The sequence below is a fragment of the Amblyomma americanum genome, chromosome 6 (genome assembly GCF_052857255.1).
Source record: "Amblyomma americanum isolate KBUSLIRL-KWMA chromosome 6, ASM5285725v1, whole genome shotgun sequence".
Taxonomy (NCBI): domain Eukaryota; kingdom Metazoa; phylum Arthropoda; class Arachnida; order Ixodida; family Ixodidae; genus Amblyomma; species Amblyomma americanum.
The window spans coordinates 77,077,077-77,097,226 of record NC_135502.1 but is presented as its reverse complement, the minus strand read 5'-3'; the positions used below and the strand labels follow the sequence as shown (position 1 = coordinate 77,097,226).

Sequence of the window (20,150 nt, the reverse complement as noted above, 5' to 3'; positions counted from 1 at the left end):
GTCACTGACATTGTTCTCGCAACATATCACCTAGTTTTATTGCATTTGCTATTTCACTGTTCTGTTGTATAATGTTTAATTGTTGTATTCGCAATGGTGCAGAAGAGCTTCAACTTGCACTGTTATTTCTGTTTACCTTTGCCTGTTTTGTTAAACTGCCTAGTTTGTATCCCCACCTTGCTAAAATCCCAACTACGTGATTGCAGTATCAATAAATAAATAAATAAATAAATAAATAAATAAATAAATAAATAAATAAATAAATAAATGAGGCAGAAGTGTGCGGTCTCGTGGTTGCTGCGCGCGGTAGAGCTGTCCCTATGGCTGGGAAATTTTTCTGGGAGCTTTCTGAGCGTTTTAGTACCAGCTTGGCGCTTACACGAATGAATGCAAAGCGTTTTTGACCGTTACACCGCGTCTTACCTGTAAAACACTTTCACTGGTCGGTGCCCCGGCCGCTGCGGTGGCTCAGTGGCTATGGTGCTCGACTGCTGACCCGAAAGGCGCGGGCTCGATCCCGGCCGCGAGGTCGAATTTCGAGAGAGGCGAAATGATAGAGGCCCGTGTACTGTGCGATGTCAGTGCACGTTAAAGAGCCCCAGGTGGTCGAAATATCCGCAGCCCTTCGCTACGGCGTCCCTCATAGCCATGAGTCGCTTCGGGACGGTAAACCCCCACAAACCAATCCAAACATTTACTGGTCGCATCTTCTGTTTGGTATTAGAGAGCAGACATGAAGTTCTTGATGATTCGATGTTTAGGTCACGACTTTTTCACGCAGCGAGGAATGCGCTTATCTGATCCGCCAAGTAGTACTGCGCTCAGCCTTCGTTTGTGAAGAGCTGATGATGAAAGATTATGATGATTTGATTGTTTTATGGCGCAAGGACAGTTTGGCTAAGGGCGTTATGGGTTTGGCCAGCCCGAGGTGAAGTCAAATATACAGTTTGCCAAGTATTTACCCCCCCCCCCCCTTCTTGAATCAGAGCACCTGTCGAGGTGACCGCTTGCTCCAGCTCCACGTGATCACTCGCTCCAGGTCGGCCAGGGAGCGGGCGGAGTCACGGTGCTGTGTGGGCCCCAGCAGTTCTTCATGGGGAGCAGAACCACGAAGAGGTCAGTCCTTCAATGCGCCTTGCAGAAGGTGGATTCAGCCGGAGTGAGTCACAGCTCAAAATGTTTTGCTTCAACCGCAATAACATGCTAATATTTAAACCAGTGAAACCTAATAGTAGCCACCAGACTAGTGGCTAAGCGCGTTCGACTGCGTGCCATTGCATGGGAGGCTGCGTGCTGCTATCTTGGTGGGTGCCCATAAAACGATTGCCAGGTTGTGACGACGTCACATCCGGACGCGGGGAGACACCTTCCGGATTCAAGCACGGGGGCCGATGGGATTGCGTAATTAGGCCCAGGTTGGTGGCCTTATATACAAAGGTGAGGGCTGGAACCCGGTCCAGTGGCCTGGTCAAATTGGCAGACTAATCTGGTTACATGTCTGCTCGTGTTGGCCAGTATGCGTATATGCCCTGTGCTTATACATGCCGGTCTCTGCTACAGTGTTAACACTGGCGTCGCTTCCAAAGAAACGGCTGAGACCGAGCCGCTGGGCTCACCCTGTGCATTCACAGACTTCCCACAGGTCTGTCACTGTCCAAGTGAAGAGCTTGGGTGCCTTCCTTCGGAATTAATGGCAGACACTCTCGGAAAGAGAGACTTTCGGGAGTCTCTGGTGAACCTCTGCCAGACTGATTGGACACACCTCTGCATAGAAATATACAGTAAAGCCGAGAGGGCGGGAACCACGCGTCCCATTTTGTGGCATCGAGGAATGCGATTGCGGAGTCCACTAAGGACCGTATTTTATGTTTTAACGCGATAGCGTTAACGGCCCCGTAGGTAACGTTAAAGGTAACGTTAAAGGCGTAGGGTGGCACGGGCGGTCACCCACGGAGAAGCAACCTAAGTCTCGTGACCTTTGGGGGTCATCACAACCTACCCAACGGATTGCGAGAAAACTAACCACACCGACAGGTGGCAGTTAAATTAATGGTTGATTGCGAGAGGTTGCTCGGTAAGAGCAACTTGGGTCGCAAAGTGGCAGCACCTGCCATCGCAGGGCAATGGCGCATCCATTAACCGCTACTCCATTGCGCAAGGAGTGGTATCAAGACTCCCAGGGTATATGTATATAAAGTTGAGAGTGGCCAATTCCGCATAAATGGGCATTAACTCATTAATGCTATCGCGGGCCTTCTTTACGGACTTCACAAACCTGGCGCCCAGCTGCGCTCCATCTTCGACTCCACCACCTCACCGCTTCAGGCCCACTCCGGCTTACCTCCGTCGAGTCCTCTTCCCCGTGACAGGAACACGTCAAGGCACGTGGGCAACTCCATCCACTTCGTCGAGCGCCTTTCGTACTCACAACTGGAATCGGACGAGTGTACGCCCTTTACCAGCGTTCCTGCGCCGTCTCTGCAGCGAAACAAGCCGTCCCCGAGGCGGACGCTAACCTCGGCGCTAGGACAAGCCTGAGCTCGGAAGAACTCTGCCGGCTCTTGCAGTTTTGCCTGAATAGCATAGCTTTCTTCTTTAAACTGGAATTCTACAAACAAGCCAGCGGCACTGCCATGTGCGCCACGATCTCAGTGACGTCGGCAAAATTGACGATGGAGGCCACTCAACGTAAAACACTGCAGTCATTTCAAGAGAAACAAAGTTTTCAGTCGCTATATTGACGACTGTTTGTGCATCCTAAAGATATCAGAGGCGGAAAACTTCCTTGCACATCTGAACTCCATCGAGCCCTCTATCCAGTTCACAATGGAACGAGAAAAGAACAACGCTTTGCCGCTCCTTGACGTCGTTATAAGAAGACAAGGGTGGTATGATCTCCGTTGCTTCGAAGTCTCGTTGCAATACGCATGCGTACGGCAGAAATAGGCTCCTTGGAAGCGAAAACAACGACGTCAAGTTATTGGGTGCAGCTGCAGACTGCAGAACAAACAGCTGATCGCGCTCGCAACCGTATCGGCGACGAGAACGCGAGCGTGTGCCTTAGTCTTATCACTCTAAACAAGCCTATATGGGAGTAAGAAATTATTAAGCTTCACTCCCTTTTATGGGCAGGGCTTATGCTGCCAAAGTTCCGGAGTACATTTCGGTCACTAAATACACGGAAAGCTTACTCTTGGCAACGGAGGTTCGCTCCCACCCCGAAGCATAGTAACTTGACGGATTTAGCATTTGGGAGGATGCTTTTAAATGCGGCACCAGAGGTCTTGATGTTAGTAAATAGAGGAGACTGAAACCTCAGTTAAAACCTCGGCAACTGCCAGAACTTCGCATTTTTTGAAGATGGAATTTGTTTCCGTGGACAACCGTAAGCATTCCGAATTTTAGTGATGGAAATCAGCCCCGAAGTTTGGGCGGCATACCCTCTCCTTGGAAGAGATTGCGCTAGAGGACAGCCTACTCTCTCTCTCTCTCTCTCTGATCGTTTCGTGTTTAGAGTGTACAGTCACTAGAATTGGTCTGCTCGTTCAGAACCGCAACGCGGTCTATTCGTGTGGCGGCGTTCATAATGTCCATACAAACGAGCGCCTAGAATGGCTCAGCTAGCTCCAGCAAACTTCCTTCATGCATCAGTATCGGATGCCATGACTAATAACTCTCGCTCCTCTCATCAGCTGAGATTCGAGGATAGTGCGCTGACCGTCATCGTCATCAGCAGAAGCGTAACTTTGCATATTACATGACGGTCACAGCTTACATACTGACTTCGTGCTGCGTGCCCCCCAGTGGAGACTACTGAGGTGTCTTTCGACAGCTACATAGTTTAACTCATAGAGTTGTAGCTCCGCCGCTAGCGCATCGGTGTTTCGCATTAATATTCGTTGTTTTTAAATGAATATTCGCGCAAGTAGCGAAAAGCCATGCGAGTACTCGATTCGTGTTCGATTCTTTCACTATTCGGTTTGTATTTGATTTGGTTTTTAAGTACACTATTCGGGTCCTATTCGGAAAAGAAAATAGAATATTAGCACACGATTCGGTTTGAAAAAAGTACTATTCGCGCAGCCTTGCTGTGTGGCAGTCTTTACACAACAGTTGCTACGCGTTCTGTACACCTGTGCACGCTTAAAGTCTAAAAAACTTCGCTTTCTTCGAGACATAATGGCCTCGCCTCAGGGCTAACAGCACGCGTTGTAGGTGCTCATGAACACACTATACCTCCACACCTCGAAGCGTGTTGGTATAAATATCTGGATAGCATACTAAAAGAAAACAGAGGAGACTCTAAGCCGGTGGTGCTGTAAATGCCTAACATTTAATGAGTCTCTGTAACAACACGTCAGTTCACAGGCTGGAACGCCTGGACAAAAACGAGGCAAGCGGGACGCTCTAGTTGCTCCGAGGGATGCAATTGGTACGTTGTCGTTGGTTCGATAACGTGAGTTTGGTTCATCCTTTCCGCGCAACACTCACTTTTTTGTATCCCGTTTCCGGGGACACTGTTCACACAGCGTTCATGTTCACAACATTCATGTTCTTCGACGTCGTCGTGCTGCCGTAGCGCTTGCTGACATTCTGAATCCTTCACGATCCCTGCAACATGGAAGCGCCGCTGAAGAGTGCTGCAGGAATGTTTATTAGTCGTACATTTCCTTTGTGATAACGCCAGTCCTATCGAGCAGTCTTTCGACGAGCCTTCCTCTCGTCTTCACCAGAAATCAGATGATTTTTCTCCCCACTATCTGTTCAAGTGTAAACGCACACGCGTTGCATATTTCTCCCCAGGTTGTTGGGCGCCATTAACGTACTACGTAGGTTGTTGGGAGAACTCATTCTTTAGCTTTATAAATCTTTGTACCAACTTCGTTGTGTTTTGCTTGCTTGGCCAGAGTTTTGCGAGTGAAGACGATGAACATAGCTTTCGCCATTTACAAAGGGTATAGTTCGCCTCCTATATACCCCGAAAGACATCAATGAATAAATTGTGCAAAAGGAGCCGGCAGCGTGGTGTTCGTATGTGCACAGATTAACTTCGCTTGAAAAGCGTTTATGAACGATGTGTTAATTGGTGTCATATACAACCTTTTCGTCAAGTCTACTCGCGGTCATTTTTGGAAGGCTTTTTAAAAGCGACTCTTTTTACAGGCTTCCTGCTGCCAAAAAAATCTCACGGGGAGCTCGTTTCTCTCAAAACTGTCTACGAAGAAGACAGGCGTCTGACCACCATATAAAAATGAAGGCGCACTTCCCGTTTAGCTATAAGGACGATATGTGTTTTCTTTGCCACTGCATTATCTATGTGAAGAAATTTAACGATTATGCAGTTTCGCCTCGTGTCTGCTAGGGAACCTGTTTTCTAGCGAAATTGGCCGGAGGTTTTCTGCTCGTCCGACTATTTGGTACGAACTATGAGGCTATTTCTGCCGCTTCTGATAAAAGCATAGTTATCCACATTGGACACAGCTTTGCGATTTAGCTACATGTTCGAAAAGTGCTGACTAAAATCATTTGTGCGACGTAGCGGTTTGCTAAGCTACACCAATGGTACGTGATCAAGCAATGAGTTGAGCCTTTGTGCGCCTTAAGCGCGGCTGAAAATCTTTTCAGTCTCATCAGCAACACAAGCACTCAGATTTACACTCTTCAGAAGAAGAATGACTAAAAAACTGCCTATTTAGCTTGTGCAACGGTGAAAACCGATGCTTTGGTCGCCCCATTAATGTCAATTTCCTCACGTAGTTCCTGAAGCGTCTGTCTCAAAATATGCCTGCTTGATGCAGGCCTGGACCGCTTTTTAAACGTTCCAGGCGCATTCAAGAAGCTTGACACTGTGCCACGAAAAGACAATTTCATCTTTCACTATAGATCGCTTTGTCGCAACGGCATTGCATCGTTAAGAGCTGAATGCAGTAAGCAGGCACACAGCTATTAAAGCAGGGTTTGCATCTTGTAGTCAAGTTATTTGACTTAGAGAACTATCCAGTTGTGCCTGTGGACGTATATGCGGTGTAGGCGCAGTGAGTCTCAGGCAGGGGTCGTAGCTCATTGCATGGCGAACGGAAAAAGTCTGCACTTGTTAATTTTCGCTGAGGGATCTTTCTACCTACGGCCTCCATTTGTTGTCTCTTTAGTCTACCCACCTTTTTAAGAGTGTTCGAACTGGTGCTAAGTCAAACAAAAGCGTCTGTAGCCGAAACACGTCGGCGGCGAGTGCACTTTCCCCTCGAGAAAGCGATGGCAGCACTACGCGTGTTCGTCGCCGTCGAAAACTGGGTCACCGGGCCTCGTGGTCGTGCTCTTCCTCGACTCGACAAGGAGGAGCGTCTGGAATGGAACGTGAGAGACTCCGCCGCACACTTCGCGCACGCACGGTCACACCACTTTCGTCTTTTGTTTTGTTTCTCGCTGAATCACTGCATGTTGGCGATGACCCAGTCGACGGACATGGACACTTGGTGGTAGATGCCGGGCTGGAACGACTGCGCGCATCCGAAACCCGCAGACGTGATTCCGACGAGAGTCCACCGACCGTTCAGGTTCAGCATCATGGGTCCTCCGGAGTCACCCTGGAAGGACACGATGGGAGTGTTTCCTGTCGGTTCTTTTGCCTTCTCTGTGTGTGTGTGCATGTATTAGGAGTGGATAGATCGCAGTGTGGTTAGCCCAACTAATGCTTCTGTAATACGTTCAATTGCAATTATTAAAGGACACTCAAACACAACAAAAGGAGAGAAATGAGAAGAGGTCATTACTGGGGGGGGGGGGGGGGGGGGGGGGGGGCAAATTAACAGAGGAAAAACTGTACCACTCACCACACACGAGTGGAAACTGAAAGCTTAGGCGACGGTTGAGAATGAGAACTCTCTGCACCGTGATTCTCAAACCATTCAGACGCAGTCCTGTCCCAAATGGCAGCTGAGAGCCGCCCAACGGCGAGGCCTAAATGGACACTTGACCACCTTGGTTTATCCGCACATGTAAGAAATCTCGGCGTATAATAGCAGTACTCGGGCCGTATTCTATAAGCTGTATATTTTTCGTTGTCCATTTCGCGTCCATTCGGTGGTCCATTCAGTGGTCACTCAGATGTATACCCGCGGCTTTCAAACGTCTGTTGCAAGCGACCCGGCCTTGGGTGATTGGCGACCGGACCTGATCAGTGGCAGCCCTTGGCTGCGATATGCAGCCAATGGTGAAGTCTGGTCACCAAACACGCAATGGCCGGGTCGCTTGCAACAGACGTTTGAAAGCAGCGGATATACATCTGAGTGACCACTGAATGGACCACCGAATGGACGCGAAATGGACAACGAAAAATAGACAGTTTATAGAATTCTGCCCCGGCCCCTGTACTCTTAAGACCTGTTGTTTCATTAAAGATGTTTCGTCTTTCATTCTTGTGCGCTGCTTTGTTGGCTTCTATCTGGCAATATCTCCGTCTCGCAAGCCAGGAGGGAAGCTGTCGGCGAGCAAACATTGAACAGCGGATAGTGGCTGCCTTATGTGCGTTGTTTTCTTTACACAAAACTCACTGACTGCACACGTCAGAGCCATACAAATCGGATACATTGAATAAGATAGACTATCCGCTCCTTGCCCGAAGCTATTCCAGCATCTTGTTTGAAAGGCGGCTCAGATATGGCAGAGCTGTGCGGGTAGAGCTGCCTCTCTCAGCGACAGATCTAGCTTGACCTTTCATAGTCACTCCTTCATTATACCCTGATATGTGCTGTCGTCACAGTGCCTGCGTTCGCCTCCCGCGCGGACCCTAGAATTCCTACCCTTGCGTAGTTTCCGGGCATCTTTGTGAGCCACTCTCTTGAATCAGGCACGTTCTCCATCCCTGTAAGTAGTATGCATTGTGCACAGTACTGTGCGAAATTTAAGGCGGTCGGGTCAGTCACCTTGTTTGAGCTCCGTTTATGGTTTAGTGATTAAGGAAGGAAAGAAAGAGAGAAAGAGAGAGAGAGAGAGAGAGAGAGAGAGAAAGAAATAAAAAGGAAGAAAGAGTGAAAGAAAGAAATGAATGAATAAAGAAAGAAAGAAAGAAAGGGAGAGGAGGAGAGAGTGAAAGAAATGAATGAAGAAAGAAAAACAATATGTTCAGATTAGTAACTTTAAATCATCACAACGTTCAGTTAGTACTGGTGTCCCTCAAGGCAGTATCCTTGGTCCTCTGCTGTTAAATCTATATATTAATGATATTGTTACTATTGACACTTTCGCCCGCCTAATAATTTATGCAGATGATACTACAATCCTCATACCTGGTGATACTTGCAATGATCTAAGCATTGCATGCTAATCGCCTTCTGGACAAACTAGCAGAATGGTCAGACATGAATTCCCTTCCAATAAACGTGACAAAATCTAAAGCTGTAGTTTTCCGTCCGAAGAATAAAACTTGTAGTACAGAAATAGCTTTGTTTTACCAATCACAATTAATTTAAACAGTAAAATAATTTAAATCATTGGGTGTTTATCTTCAAGAAAACATGCAATGGGATGACCATGTTAATAACGTCATGCTGAAGGCATCTAAGGTTGTAGGCTTTCTATCGCGTCACAGAAACATTTTACCGGAAAAAGTCAAACTTGCCTTATATAATTCTTTATTCTGCTCCTGCCTAAATTACCAACACATTCTAATTTACAAAGGATATTGATGCTTCAAAAAAAAATCCTTCGTATAGTTTATGACTTACCCAGAAGACACACAACCCAGAATCTGATAACTGCCCTCGGCATCATTACAATACTAAATCTTTATGCTTATAGATTGTTGAGCCTATATAAAGTTGAGCAAAAACGACGTATCGACACCATTTCCTCTCTGGCCCGTTTGCATCGGTCTGATTCGCCTTATCCGCACCGCCATAAACAACAGTGGGTTTTACCATTTACAAGAACCAACTATGGCCGTCAAATGGTTAATTATCAGTTACCGCTCGCACTAAACAAGCTAATTGAAGCTAACGTTAGCTTTCCCAATATTACTCTCTCCTCTCTGCGAAATATTCTAGTTCATCTCAGTTACCACTAATACATCAACCGTTTTGTATGATGGACATTCTACTCTTATTTTTTGTTTGATGCTTAGCCGCCTATTTTATTTCGTTCCTTATAATTCCTTGTATTTCTGTTTGAATGCGCACATTATGGTGTTTATTTTCCTGACTGTATACTATTGCATATTGAAGCTGACTTATGCTAAAAAAATTGTTTCTCGTCCCTGTCCCTACCGCCTGAACAGGAGGCGAGAGCCCTGTCAAGCGGAATTCCGCTTTTTTCTCCCCTCCTCCATCAAATTGTATTTGATCTGGTGGAAATAAACTTCTTCTTCTTCTTCTTCTTCTTCTTCTTCTTCTTCTTCTTCTTCTTCTTCTTCTTCTTCTCCTTCTTCTTCTTCTTCTTCTTCTTCTTCTTATTATTATTATTATTATTATTATTGTTGTTGTTGTTGTTGTTGTTGTTATCATTATTATTATTATTATTATTATTATTATGTTGTTGTTGTTGTTGTTGTTGTTGTTGTTGTTGTTGTTGTTGTTGTTGTTGTTGTTGTTGTTGTTGTTGTTGTTGTTGTTGTTGTTGTTGTTGTTGTTGAAGAAGAAGAAAGAAAGAAAGAAAGAAAGAAAGAAAGAAAGAAAGGAAGAAAGAAAGAAAGAAAGAAAGAAAGAAAGAAAGAAAGAAAGAAAGAAAGAAAGAAAGAAAGAAAGAAAGAAAGAAAGTACGATGAATCCCTTCCAAAGTTGCGAGGAGACAGAAATAGGAAGTCATCGTTTGGAAAAACAGCCGCGGTGCTTACCACACACGCGTCCCTGCGTCCTTCCTTGTAGCCGGCACACATCATCTCCTGGTGGATCTTGATGCGGATGCCGCGGATGTGGTGCCAGTGCTCGCACTCGCTGCGCGTTATGATGGGCACCTCCACTTTCTGCAGGACCCGCGTGCCGTAGCGGTTACCTGCGCACGCGCAATACAGGCCAGGGGTCATGCGCGGGATTGAGGACGGTTCTGCACTTGCTTCGGGTACAAACTCGCGCGCTTGGCGCGGGGTGCTACGATTGCACGGGGTTGTTTGAACAGCGCCACCTCGCGAAATAAAATGCAAGATGTGGCATCCTTCCCGAAGATAATTTCTAGCGCACTTTGATCCTATTTGTTTGGCTTTGTTTCGAGATTATTTCAACTACCGACCTTGCTAGAGGGCAGCACGGCAGGAATGGTCGGCGTGGTTGAAAAACGAGTCAGTGACGCGAGGTTCAAATTAGATACCTGTAGTAGACTGAGATGCCAGTCGTGGTACGACGTACTGAGGGAGCACGGCGCCACTGAGTCCGCGCGGAACACCGCGACGCACCTGTGCGCTCAGAGGAGGCACCCGTACGCAGTGCATCGTTCTGTGGCTGTTTACCCAGCCTGATATAACTACGGATATGCATAAATGCCTCCTGGTGATAAACTTTCGTGTAGCGAAAAATGCGTATGAGTTTGTATGGATTCAGGAATTAGGATCATATAATATTTGGTTTGGTTTTGTAGGAATTAACTTCCCAATGCGACTCAGGCTATGAGGGACACGGTAGCGGATAGTTTCAATGGAGGCGAAATCCTAGAATCCTGTATTGTGCGACGTCAGTGCACCTCAAAGAACACCAGCTGGTTGAAATTATCCACTGCGGTGTCCTTCATAGCCTGAGTTGGTCTGGGACGTTAATCATATAAAACCAAACCAAACGTTCCATAATCCGATTTCCTGCACCCATTCAAACCTTGACATACTATTCAGTAGGTAATTATTTAAGTTAATTCTTTTAAATGATAAACCTCCTTCCCTTTCCTTCTTTGTGTCTTGATCTTCGATTCTATGTTCTTTTCCTTTTGCCTGCCTATTTTTCTACGAGCCCTCGTCCCCCATTTCTATTTTACACTCAAATGGCCGTTTTCTCAGAGCGCATCGACCTAGGTGTGCGATGAGCCACGGGATAAGCAACATGAGTACAGCGCAAGACCGCGCTCTCACAGATTGTTCTCAAGGTCACACAGTGTGTGGGGGGATATGGGAGAGCACGACGTGGCCTACTGAGCGTGGAGTCCGTCTTTCCCCATCCGGTGACGGTGGCGCGCCACCCTTCGAAGGTCCACCCCCTCGGGGGCAGGCAGATGGGCAGGATGTTCTCCTGGTAGCGCACGTGTCGGTCCAGCCTCAGCAGCGCCACGTCGAAGCGGTCCGGCTGCGAGGCCGAGAAGGCGAAGCTCGGGTGGATCTTCTTCTCGAGCACGCTGTACGCCTGCGCCCGCGACAGCTGGTACCGCTGGTCCTGGATGTCGTACGCGCCCAGGATCACCGAGATGCGCCGCAGGGGCGTGCTGCGAACAGGACCACCACCACCACCTTTGGACACATATACTCCGCACAGGAGGCTCCTCTCCGCGGTTCTCGAAAAGGAAATACTGCGATGCGAAACCGTCACGCTTTCTTAAAAGAGCCCTCCTGGAAGCTCCCCGGGGACCCGCGCAAACCCTTGTCGCCAGCGAAGAAGACACGCGCAAAGATAAGCGTATACTGCTCAGCGGTGCAGCTCTTGAACACGGGCACATATACTTGCTTCGCGCACCGAGCCAGCAAACGTGCCATTTATGAGACATTTTAGTGATTTCGCGATATGTTAAGTATTGCAATCTTCATTAATTCCTACAACCACTGTAAGGCAAATGCCTCCCCATTTGCGATTCATATGGAACGATGTGGCTAATTAGTACACCGAGGTGGCCAGTCCCTGTTCAGGTGACTGAGTGCGTGCTGGTTAATTGTTCCTTCAACACAGCCCCACTAAGCATAGCTTGTACTCACTGATGCACGCAGTGCGCCGCCGTGACAACGTAGTAGTGGTTGACGAGGGCTCCACCGCACTGCTGACGGGAGATCTTGATATGGGCCTGCACGGGATATATGCACACGCATGCCCTCTGCAGTCACATTGTAGAATTACTTCCGCATAGGAAATGGATGAGTACTCGGGTTCTTCTAAACCCTAAAAAAAGCAAAAAGACTGGCCTCGTATATCCTTACCTGCCATGGGAACTCTCCGTACTGGGCGTCCTCACCGCCTATTATTCTCCTCTGTGGCTTGTTCGTTGACCTCCCGCAGACTGTTCGAACCAAGTGGAAAGGGGATAGTGAACGTTAATACTGCAGAGCAAAGAAACTTCCTCAAAGCACTGAACTGAGACCAAGCGCGGAAGAAGTACCTACAGTTCGCACACTTCGAGTTGTTAAAATGGAAAACCTATTCCGGGTCGAGTTCAGGGGTCGATATAAATGTTTGCGTGTGTAAGTGAATGCTTGCCAAGCTGCTGAGCGCAAACTGCAGCTTGCTTTCAGAAACCGAGGAACACTTGAGTACTTTGAACTGAATTTCAAGAATTTGCTGAGAAACTGTTGCTTCGCGCTTGCGATTTCGCTGATTTTGCCCATGCGGAAAGTTTTAAGAAAAGCGGTAAACTTCTGCTCAATTTACAAAATTATCTAAAAATTGTGCTCTTGCGTGCAGCATGTACTGCAGCTTCATCCGGCTTACGACGAGCGTCCTGGGAATCGCGAATGGCATCAGTGATTCCAGCTGATTTCAGAGAACGGTGGCACGGCATTGCATGGGAGAGAAACCCACTGTTGAAGCTCCGAACTGCAGTGCGCTGCTGACAACAATGTTCCCTTTCTATTTTGCTTTCTTTCAAGGGCCAAGGATTATTTAAAAGTTGTAAATGCAATCTGAACCGTTAATTGTTTTGCATTTTCAATTTTTTTTTTCGGAGTTAGTTACCGTTGGACAAGTTGTGAGGTAAGTGTTTATCTTCCGCTAAATATACATACGCGCCAAAGGTGTCCAGTCACGTTCACGATTTACCGCAGCTTCTGTACAGCAGTAATGCCGGACAGCAGGAGTACTCAAATTCGGGAATCGCACCCCTTCTACAATGAGAGCTGTTTGAAGGAGCTCTTAATTTGTAGTTCTTCATGAACAGTGTTTGGTGGGAGCAAAACAATAGAGCACACGCGTGCCGCCGAACGTCTTCATCTGCGCCGCACGTTCTCTTCTTCTTCTCCTTAGTAAGCACGTTCTCTCTCGCAAGTCTTCGACTTCCTCTTCTTTCTGGCGTTGCTGGCTGTCCAGAAACACTGCCGCTCACGGATTCCGGGCTGTGGCAACTTCTTCAGGGCATTTCACTTCTTTTTCGGATGCCTCGAATGTGCTCCCAAGCACTGTTCTATAATTCTTTTCACTTGGATGAATGCCAAAATGTCGTTCGAAGTAGTGGAATGCACTTACGTGAGCGGTGAGCAAGCGAACGACAATGCGAAATATGTGTGCTGACCGAGTGTTTCAGACATCCACCGCTGTGCACCAGTATTAACTTCGGCGACCACAACGCAATGGGGAACCTGCGCCGCCAAGGTGGCACTGCAATTGTTCCATTCGGTGACTCAAAACTGCTTTTGTCAGCCGCTTGGGCCGCTGCAAACGCGAGAACAGCATTCATTGCCTGCCTTCTCTCGGCGTAGCGCAGATAGCTGACGCACGGCACGTGCGCCTTCGACAGAGCGCGGAGGCTCACGCCAATAAGCGGGCGCGGAAAAGTACTAATAGTACTACCCAGAACTGCTTGCTCTTCTCGCTAGGCAGTGTGTTATGGCGCTGCAATCGGCACCGTTTGCAAGTTCCCCATAGTTCTGGGATGTGAGTAGCAGTAAAAAAAAAAACTGTGTGGCTGCAGCAACTGTGCAAACTTGCATTTGTTATCGTAAGCAACAAGTCAATTGTATAACATTGCTCTAAGCATGCATAAAGCCAAGCTTGACTGTTCAGCGCAGTAAAACAGGTCTGCAGGCTGATAATGCGCTAAGCCGCTAAAGCTTATCTCTATACCAATTTTCTCCGTACCCGTGCACATGCCAGTGCCACTAAAAAGTGCACACAACTGGTTGAAGCTATATTGGCTCCCGTAAAAACAATTGCGGCCTTAACATTTATTCAGGGAAGCGTCGCTTATTTGCTCTTCAGGCATAGATGCAGAAAGCTCATTTCCTGCCTATAGAGAGTCGACCAATTGACACAGGATTGTGAAGTTGTAAATTTCTGTGTTTAACGTCCCAGAGTGACAAGTGGGCTATAAGGGACGGTTTACTGGATTGCTCCGGATTAGTTTAGACTGTGGGAGCTTATATAGCGTGCGCTGACAGTATGCACAGCACACGGGCTTTTTCGTTTTTCGCCTCCATCGAAATATAGGCACCTGGCAGGTATCAAACCCGCGATTTCGGATCATCTGCCGCACACCGACGCCACTGAGCCACCGTCGCTGCAGGTGACACGAGGTTGTGTATTTGTGTCTGGCATGATGGTAATCAGTCCTGTACATGCATTTCTCGCAAATCCTTTCGGTACAAATTAAGCACAGGCATGGCCGTGCATTAAAAAAAGTGGTAGGGTTTTAAAGTAGTTAAACCGAGTAGACGTACAAAAGCATGCTTAGCCTGGTTGGCTCATTGTTTTGCTTTGCTGGGTCGTCGACACATCTGGCGGCGATATTAGTTCGATAGTAGTGTTAGTTGATGAAGACGACAATGTGCAATGCACAGCGCGAGAGTGTGTACATTAGTTCGATAGTGGTATTAGTTTAAAAAGACCACGATGTGCAATGCACAGCGCGAGTGCGTTTCAGTTTAACACGAGGCGTGATCGGCTGCGTCTATAGCCTAGTGCTCTCGTGCAGTGGGTCGCGGCAATATTTATTTTATTTATTTATGGCTCGGCCAAGGTCACCCTCAAGGTCAAGCTTCACACAAATTCTTTGATCCGGTCAGACCTCGTTAAGTAATGCTTTCACGCTAAAATGGAGCAAAGATATTAAGGTGCGCCTTAATAAGCGAAGCTGCGCACCGTTCTCTCTGCCCCTCTCACCCTCTTCGTCGTCCACGTGGTAGTACTTGCGCTGCGTGGCGGTGCGCGCGGCGGCCGGGCTGCGCGCGTGAGGCTGCAGCGCCTGCACCGCGTGGTGGTCGGCGGGCAGCGAGGAGCGCGTGCTGGGCCGCACGCAGCACGTGTAGAGCAGGCTGTTGCCGCAGCGTCCCGCCGCGCTGCCGCCCGACAGCAGGCAGAGCAGCACGAATGTGCACCGGTCGTCGCGGCCGTACGACGAGCACTGGCCCTGGCGGCTCGAGTAGCCGTCCGCTGGCTCCTCCGGGTCTGCACAGCGCGCACATCGAGCTGCGTCACTTGGGGTAGCAGCACCGCGACATGAGCACGTTAAAGGTGCATAGGGCACGGATCCAGTGCCGACACAGACTCGGCGCCTCTCCACCGTTCACAAAATTCTTAGACACAACCGTTTCCGCTGAAGGTCCGGATCCCCTGCCTTCCAATGAACAAAGCAGCTAGCTTTCCTGGAATACTTTTAATGCGGTATCATTACAGTGCCTTTTACGAAAAAAAAATGGCAGCTTGTGTCGAGAAATCCGCCGATTGGTCGAGAGAGGTCAAGTGACCTTGTGACGCCATCAAGAGCTACCCACCGTGACAGCTGGAAATCAGCCCATTGGATTGAGAGGACCCGCGGCCTTGTAACGTCATCACAGCCTACCCACCGGATTGTGTGTAAACTGCCCGCCGTGGCAGGTGGGGATTAAAGGGATGATTGGTCGAGAGTGGCCACGTGACACTGTGACGTCATCACAACGTCCTCTGGTGGCAGGTGCCAACCGGCCCACCGGATTCAAGAGTAAGATATAGATGAGCTTAGTGCATGGACCAAAATAGAAAGTCTCGAGAAAACACTGTGCATGCGGTGCATCAGCACTCAACCTGTCCAATCTCATCTGCTGATTGAGCTGTGTGATCGAAGTGGACCGGTTGGCTGCTCACAAGTGTCTCAGGAGCAACACCGAAACGCATAAAAATGACACGGAAACACCAAAGCAGCTGCAATTGGGGTGAGTACTGTGTTCCTAAAGTTTTCTGTTGCTTTCACGGTATAGCACATTGTAAGAAACAGTCAGGGACAGATACCATGGATGCATTTTTAATGTTGTGCTACGAAGGCACGCCAAACGGTGCTCCGTTGATTTGGTGCCCCGTATACGTATAGAGACGCATGCAAGCACTCACGTGCGGGTACGTATAGGTGTATCTGCGGGTCGGCCAGGTGCAGGCAGCAGCAGGCGGTCAGCAGGAGTGTCCACCAAGACTGCGGCCGCCACCGCCGCATGGCGCCCCCGCGCCCCCCAGGCAGCACGGCACCGCTGCCGTCTGCCCGTCTGCCAAGGAGAGAACGGCGCACGTTTCGGCGTCAGAAGTCGCCGACAGCAGCGAACTGTGCGATTGCAAAGCGAGCCGTGAAGTTTTTTCGAAAAGCGAAAAATATGTATATGCGAATTTCACGCGCGTGCACGAAGAGTTGCTGCGAATTCAGTAGTGCCTCTACGGACGAAAGGATTGAACTAAGGCCTACAGGGCTTTAGCCACTCGCGCTTGGTCTATCAAAGCCATGCGAACATTCTTTTATGGAATGTCATTTTCATGAAGCTCAAGTAACCGCGCGCAAATCGACGAGCACCAAAAAGAAGAGGCACGACAAGTACTACGATGTAGTTCTTTGCGGTCATCGGCGACCGTGTGCTGTTACTGCGGTACGAATTACCGACAAGTCCACACTGCTGCCTCAGCTGTGCGTATCAGCTGTCCCAAGAGCCGCGTGGGACTCACCTTCCCGCAAGCTCGGTCATTAGTTTGAGTTACTGCTCTCCCTTGCAAGCTCAAGCTGTCGTGATTTCACTGCAAGCTGCATTTTCGCAGACACTGAATTTCGCGAGATAACCAAGACATATTTCTCGATACGGGCGCAGCTTCTGCAAACATATGTCTTCGTCTCAGGCGTCGCTTCAGATATTCGCCTCTTGTCCCCTTTCATCTTATACCATCACGGAGCGGTTCCAGACTCCACGCACACTTTATCAATCACCACTCCCTGATTCTTTTCTCGCGGAATCTTTCTTTGTCTGAAGCATATGCAGAGGACTGACTCTTGGAGCCGCATGGGCAGAGCATTACGAACGTCTTAAGGCGAATATGATGACGGCCAGTTGTTTCGCTGGTTCTGCTCAATTTGTGCAAGGAAAGGGCAGAATGTAATCGGTGTGAGCTTGGACTCTGCGATCCAGTGCGATGAGTCCTATATGCATATATAGGACTCATATCCTATATGCGCGCACACACACACACACACACACACACACACACACACACACACACACACACACACACACACACACACACACACACACACACACACACACACACACACACACACACACACACACACACACACACACACACACACACACACGCGCGCGCGCGCGCGCGCGCGCGCATATATATATATATATATATATATATATATATATATATATATATATATATATATATATATATATATATATATATATATATATATATATATATATATATATATATATATATATATATATATATATATATATATATATATATATATATATATATATATATATATATATATATATATGGGATTAAAGCATATTGAGCATTTAGTGAGAAATCACTATATACTTCACGAGGTCTAACTGGCTCACCGAATTTGGTGTTAAGCTTTACCTCGAAGGTGACCTTGGCAAAATCTAGCATAGCAACAGCCCCATGCAGACATAAAATGAACATTGCCGCGACTGGGTTTCGAACTCGCGTTGGCGCGAACAGATCGGGTTCGCTGGCCACTGCACGAGGGCACTGTGCTCTCGCCGCAGCCGATCACTCCTAGAATTCAACTGCCACACACTCTGGCGCTGTGCATTGCACATGGTCGTCTTTCCTCAACTTCCATCTGCGGCGCGAACAGCTCAGATTAGCTTGACCTCGGTCAGAGCTTAATCTGAGTCGCCAGACGTGCCGACGACTTAGCAAAGCAAAACCATGAACCAACCAGGTTAAACACATGCTTTCGCAGATCTACTCAGTTTCGCTACGATAAAACTGTACCACCATTTTTGCAGATCCCTCTATGAACCTTTGTGTAAATATCGTCTGGTAGACAAAAATTCTTCCTGCCATTATTTTAAACATGCTACAGGGATGGAAACGGTACTCCCACAACATAAGCACCCGGAGGAAGCCTTTTGCGCATTAGGAGTGATGTGCTACAAAAGAAAAACATCAGGCTTACGAAATCCAATACCCTAATTTCATCTGTGAATTCAATTCAATTCAAACCAATTCAAGCTCATGATCTAAAATCGCGAAAGTTGTTCTCGATATACCCTCAATGCATAATTATGGTCTGCATGGTTTTGCGCGTGCTGAAATGGCGACTTGGCTTGACTTGGCCATTGGCTTGTCTCGCGGTGGCAGTGAAGGCGCCACTCTGATCATTTCCGGCTCTCTAATTAGGGTCGCGAGATCAGGACTCGCATCACAGGGGAGGAAAAGTTGTGCTGCAGGGCGACGGAACCCCCTCTACCGCGTACTGTCTCATGCAGCTGCGACAGTTGCATGAAAATCTGCTCATGAGAGCTTCTTGCACTCTTTTAAAGCAGACCAGGCAGTAGTGTTCGAGGCTTGCACTGATTAATTTTCTTCTTCCTTCGGTCGTACAGGGAAATAAAGCATACAGGAGAACCTCCTTATAACGAAGTTGGCGAACTCGGCTTTTACCTCGTTATAACCATAGCTTCGTTATAGCCCGTGTTGACTGAGCTTCCAATGGGAATTGTCATTCCATCGTTATATCCATTTTTTTTTTATAAACCGTATCGTTATAACGAGGTTCAACTGTATTACTGAAACTGATTAGAGCAGTCTAAGTGTTGAGCACATTTCGAGTGGCACCTCAGCTGCCATTCTGTCGAAAGTATACCGTTAAGCAGTGTCATTATAGTCCACAAAACAGCAGATATCAGCGCTGAGTGGGTACTATACATAGATGCTGAAGTTATCTTATTCGCAGAGTGCAATTCCATGCCACAGCGAAAGAGGAAATATCAATGGTGCGCAGGGAGACGGCGGTGAAGGGGGGGGGGGGGGGGGGGGATAGGAGTGAGGTTAACTTCGTATCACTTAGTTGCAATTTGAACCTTTTGACGTAAAATACTTTATTAGCTTTTTGTTTTGCTGGTGGAATTTTAAGCACAACTCTTTTGGGTCAGATGGTTTAATGGAGGTGCTGCAGAATAATGCATGACCTGTGTATGAATTTGGCTGACTTCGTTTCCTTCTCTGAGCCTTCCCTTTCGAACCATGTTCAGTGAAAAAAGGAAATGACAGGTCATTCGACGGCTATGCATAGGCGCCTTTTCATCATCTGGTGACACGATGTCACATAGTTCCGCCGTTTTTTGCTTTATAATCGTCCATTTTTTCTCTTGTTGCTGGAGGCCCCAGTGGAGCATCTTATATTGAACGATATATGCAGATACAACAGTATAGAACATCAGGGCTACGAAATTAATTCATCCTGTCAGCACACGTGTAATGCACTGTTCTGTTCTGCCAACGACAATCTGTCTCCGTCTTTCTCTACGCTTAGAAACTGAGAGTACCGCATAGGAGATGAGGACAATTCAATCTCCTCTCTTTCGATATTACAGAGCAGAACAAATTAAGGCAGCCTATCCATTACCACTCGAACGCCACAATTTCCGTCGCTTATCCTGTACACAAGCCAAGCAACAGCTTCGCTGCAGAGGCTGTTCAAAAGAGGCGTAGCCGGACGCTTGGGCGACGGTACGCGCTAGTGCTGACCCTAATAGGCAGGCGGACGCGGTTGAGCTCTTTGCGATCATCGAAAGTTATCCCCGCTGGGCCACACACGCCGTGCTGCGCGCTCTTTAGAGGGACACGTGCGGCTTCCGTCTACACCTCCGGGGTCTCGGCATAGTTGCATGCAGCGCAGTTGAAGTTACGCCCGTTTCATTTTCTGAGCTTTCTGAGGAATGCGTGTTTCGTTCGTGGGTTGAGCCGCGGCGGCGCTGGGTATAAATTATATTCGCCTCGAACGTCTGCACGTTTCTTGCACCTGCAGGGAGGTCGACCATGACAGCC

At 47.9% G+C, this 20,150-nt stretch overlaps 1 protein-coding gene across 2 annotated transcripts in view; it reads right to left on the bottom strand.

Annotated features, from left to right (window-relative positions):
• Positions 1–4,313: 4,313 nt before the first annotated feature.
• The window catches only part of LOC144093745 (serine protease 30-like), a 75,300-nt gene continuing 59,463 nt past the window's right edge, over positions 4,314–20,150 (bottom strand). For both annotated transcript variants that reach the window (XM_077627427.1, XM_077627426.1), the window contains exons 2-8: positions 16,188–16,336; positions 14,985–15,269; positions 12,095–12,174; positions 11,876–11,961; positions 11,105–11,391; positions 9,827–9,984; positions 4,314–6,584 (exon numbers count right to left, since the gene is read on the bottom strand). In XM_077627427.1, the coding sequence (XP_077483553.1) occupies positions 6,429–6,584; positions 9,827–9,984; positions 11,105–11,391; positions 11,876–11,961; positions 12,095–12,174; positions 14,985–15,269; positions 16,188–16,287 (1,152 nt within the window). In that variant the 5' untranslated portion in view covers positions 16,288–16,336 and the 3' untranslated portion in view covers positions 4,314–6,428. The remainder of the gene's footprint in view (positions 6,585–9,826; positions 9,985–11,104; positions 11,392–11,875; positions 11,962–12,094; positions 12,175–14,984; positions 15,270–16,187; positions 16,337–20,150) is intronic.